The sequence below is a fragment of the Echinops telfairi genome, unplaced genomic scaffold, assembly GCF_000313985.2.
Source record: "Echinops telfairi isolate 266 unplaced genomic scaffold, ASM31398v2 ScPeMD7_7420;HRSCAF=8458, whole genome shotgun sequence".
NCBI classification, from domain to species: domain Eukaryota; kingdom Metazoa; phylum Chordata; class Mammalia; order Afrosoricida; family Tenrecidae; genus Echinops; species Echinops telfairi.
The window spans coordinates 44644065-44648041 of record NW_022111320.1 but is presented as its reverse complement, the minus strand read 5'-3'; the positions used below and the strand labels follow the sequence as shown (position 1 = coordinate 44648041).

The 3977-nt window shown below is 48.1% G+C and overlaps 1 protein-coding gene across 1 annotated transcript in view; it reads right to left on the bottom strand.

Moving 5' to 3' along the window:
* The window catches only part of LOC101656273 (collagen alpha-4(VI) chain-like), a gene marked incomplete at its 3' end in the record, with an annotated part of 122093 nt that overhangs the window by 104484 nt on the left and 13632 nt on the right, over positions 1–3977 (bottom strand). Inside the window, exons 2-3 of the mRNA XM_045297695.1 lie at positions 3537–3625; positions 133–735 (exon numbers count right to left, since the gene is read on the bottom strand). Of these exons, the coding sequence (XP_045153630.1) occupies positions 133–735; positions 3537–3612 (679 nt within the window). The remainder of the gene's footprint in view (positions 1–132; positions 736–3536; positions 3626–3977) is intronic.

The window sequence follows — 3977 nt, the reverse complement described above, 5'->3', positions numbered from 1 at the left end:
CCCCCCCCACTGAGTTGTATCCCCACTCCAGTGAGAGTGGAAAATAAGAGATGTGAGAGAAATGAATTAGGCAGCTAAAGCTTTGAGCGCTGTGTCTTCTGGATCAGAAATAGAAAGGGAAAGCGCTTGTACCTGGTGAGACGTGGTCCACACGTTGAGCTGCTTTTGTCAAAGTCTCACAGATCTCCTGCCGCAGCTTCTGGCCAAGACTTCCCAGGCCGGGGAAGTTAGGAACCAAAGCCGCAAACTTCTCCTCGGGACGACTTGCCATCTCCCTGAGCTCTGCCCAAACGGCATTTCTGATGCCGACAGCATAAAGCAGGACGCCTGTCCTCCTCAGGGCCTCTGCGTGTTCACGGACCTGGTCCTCAGCTGGCCCGTTGCTGAGCACGATGGCCATCTGAGGCCCCCCACGGCTCGCCCGGCTGCTTGCTGCTTCCTGGAAGTGGTGATCTAGGATGAAACGCAGCGCCAGGCCTGTCTTCCTGCCCCCGGGCTTAAATGGAAACCTCTTAATGTGCCTCAAGACATCAGTTTTGCGGTGGTAGGTGGTAAACAGGAACTCTGAGCTGGGTGTGTTGCTGTACTGAGCCAGACCCACACGGATGGTCTCTCTACCAACATGGAAGCCATTCACCACGGTGGACAAGAAGTTCCGCACGCTGCGGGCCTGTTGGGGGTTGATGTTGGCGTCCACCAGAAACACGATATCTCCCACCGTGGCCTCCCTGCAGACTGGAGAAGAGAATCACTTTAAGGGAAAATGTTAAAGACTTGACACTATTCTGCCGGGACTCCTCTCTCCCAGAGCAGCGCTTTCAGATCCCCCAGATCCAACCACAGAGCTCCCTAATGGTCGCCAACTGGAATTCTATCCAAGCTCACCGGCCTCTTCCTTTGCCTCCTTTGCCCAGCATCTGCCCTGCTCACCTGTCGCCCTTTGTGCCATGCCAGCATACATGTGTCTTTTCAGTGAGGTCCCTGACCCTGGCCCTTCACTCATTACTTGAACCTAAAGAAATCAGCTTTCTAGTGGTGGGTGTTGTGGGTAACCAAAACCTAGGCCCCCTGACCCAGTTGGAATGCCTTCCTCCAGTTGTTTCAAGGGCTTCCACTAATCATCCACATCTGTGGCTTTCTGCAGAGCTCTGGCCTTGGCCAAAGGCAGTGGCCTCATCTGGAGGCCACGTCCTTGTTCAACGTCTTCCCCTGCTCTATTTCACTTCCCTCACCCCCTTGTAGGATCGTCCTAAAGAACATGCTTTCAAAGTAGCACGTGCCCCTGAATCCCTGTCCCAGGTTCTACTTCTAGGAAAATTGACTTTGACCTCGGGCACTTCCTGGCCGGACAGCACTAGCCCCTTTTAATTTGATGTTTAAGATGACCTAAATCATGGCTTGCATTTGCCCTCTGACCTCCCTCAAGGTTGTATTGGACAGGATCACTTCTCCCCACACCCAGCGCTAACCCTAGAAAAATGGCCCTAACAGTGGCCATGCCAACGGGGACCCAGCTGGGAGCCCCTTGCCCTCCGACACGAAGAGGACCAGTCAGCAGCAGATGTGGACAATAGTTCCATGGACAGGTGCACTCTGTTGTGATGGTTACTAGGCAGGAGGGGCGGCTGGGCAGTTGGCACATGCCTAGCACAACTGAGAAGCTGAATGATTTCCCTGCTTTCATTTTTGCATCCTTTCGTTGAAAGAGTCGCGTGTGACTGGTGTCTTGTATTGGGTAGCACAGGGAGAGAATAAGGAATTGATGTGTTGGTCCCACAGGGAAGGGAATTAAGAGCTAGAATGGATTAAAAAAAAAAAAAAGATTGCAGATCACTTCAAACAGACTGAATTTGAATGCAGCTTTCCTGGCATCCAGTTCCTGCCCTCTACTGCCATAATGACCAGCCCGTGTGACACAGAGGCAAAGGATTGAGAGCTTTGAGGAAAAAGAAAGATGAAGTGGGAGTTTAGATTTTTCAAAAGGGGGGCCCTGGGGAAAATTAGTGAAATTCAGGAATACTAAAATGATCTGTCGTTTCTGAAGCCCTGGCTCCCACCCCTCAGAAATTGTCTTACTCTTTGTGATAGCTAAGGTTTATGGTGCCAACCTGGCCAATAAACACATGTGGGATTCATTGACGGGCGGAGAGATAAACGGCTTGGTGAGCCTCGCCTTTCTTGTCTCTTGCTCTCTGATGGTCAGACCAGTTGTGGCTGCCTTAGCTAGTTCTCAGCCTCAGCTGGCAAGCCTCACTTCCTGCGAGACAACCCTGAGGAGAAGCCACATGGACCTACCCTGATGCAGCCCTGGGTGCTGGAGCAGCCGCGTGGAGACCCCTGCCAGCGCTGAGATGCTTACATGCTCACTGACTCTGCTTTCCTCCTGCAGTCAGCATCATTGCGTGTGTTTTGTGAGATTGAGGAGGACTTTGTAGATCAGTGTCAGACATAGGGGCTAATGTTGGATTTATGGGCTTGAACTGGACTGAGTTGGGATGCTTAATATACAATCACCCTTTATATCAAACTTTCTCTTTTAAAATACGAGTGTTTATGAATTTTGTTTCTCTATTCTGCCTAGGCTAACACACTCTTGCTATTGGATCATAAAGCCAAGGGGAGCCATCATCTGGGGAAAAGCAGACAGTCAATGGGTCTCAGGCCCTTTAAGCTTTATTTCTCTCTGGGCTTTCAAAATGTTAGCCTGTAGAGAAAAGAGAATCCCTCAAGCACTCCGGGAATTTTTTTTTTTTTCAAAAGTGTCACTAACATTCAGCAAAGCTGTCTTGTGGTAACAATTACTTTCCTAAAAGCTTTATCCAAGTAGATGGAGCAAAATGTAGAGTCAACAGGACAGGCCTATGTTTATGAAAGCTTTTCAGAGCTTGGTAAACTATTCAGAGATATAGAATGCTGATGATGCTTCCAAGGAAGTAGGTCAGTGGTTCAAACCCATCTGCTGCTCTGAGGGAGAAAGACGAGGCTCTCTGCTCCTGGGAAGATTTCCATCCTAAGCAACACCAGACAGGGGCTCTATAAGAAAGAATCTACTCAATGGCAGTATGTTTGGTTTGGGTTTGGACTTGGGCTAGGATTTTTTCATATCTATTTTTTATCAAATGGCGATTGCTAGCTGCTGTCGAGTCAACCTGAGACTCGTTGCTGACCCCATGCATGACAGAGTAGAACTGTTCTGTGGGTTTTCCTAGCTTGTGCTTTTTCACCACAGCAAACCACCAAGCCTTTCCTTTGTCAAGCTGTTGAGTGGCCACACACCTTAAGCCTGGCAGCCTATTACAAATCACTTGTATCAACCAGGCTCCTGGTTGATTTACGGTTACACTTTAGGGGAGGGGTGCGAAATCATGTATCTACCATTCACAAAAAAATCTTCCAAAATCTGACAAATCCCCCCTTAAAAGAATCATTTGCCTTTTGTTAACTATGATAGAACAGTATATTTTATTATGAGATTGTTACTGTCTCAGGTCCCTGGAAAGGCCATCGTTTGGGGTTTAAAGAATCTAATGGATTACCAGGTCTCTGTGTCATGATGAAACCAAGGTTAGCCACAAGGAAGATGATCCCCCAAAACATGTTCCAGGTCTCCATTCTAGATGTGTACCTAGAAAGAAAAGAAACCTCATGATTAAAAATGATGCCAGTCAAGCTATGGATAGAGGTATAAGCATAGGTGGGTACATATGTAAATACATTAATTCATAAAAATAGAGGTATTGGTCTATGTCCATATGTTTATATGGCCATACACTGAGGTAGTGGACAGACTTAGGGCCTCTGTTCATACCCTCCCTCAATGCAAGAACACTTTGTTCTAACAACCTGGCATTCGGTGATGCTCACCCTCCTGGCACAATCTCTGAAGAGAAAATGGGTGCATAAGCAAATGTGGTGAAGAAAGTGGATGGTGCTCAGCTATCAAAAGCTATAACGACTGGGGTCTTAAAGGCTTGAAG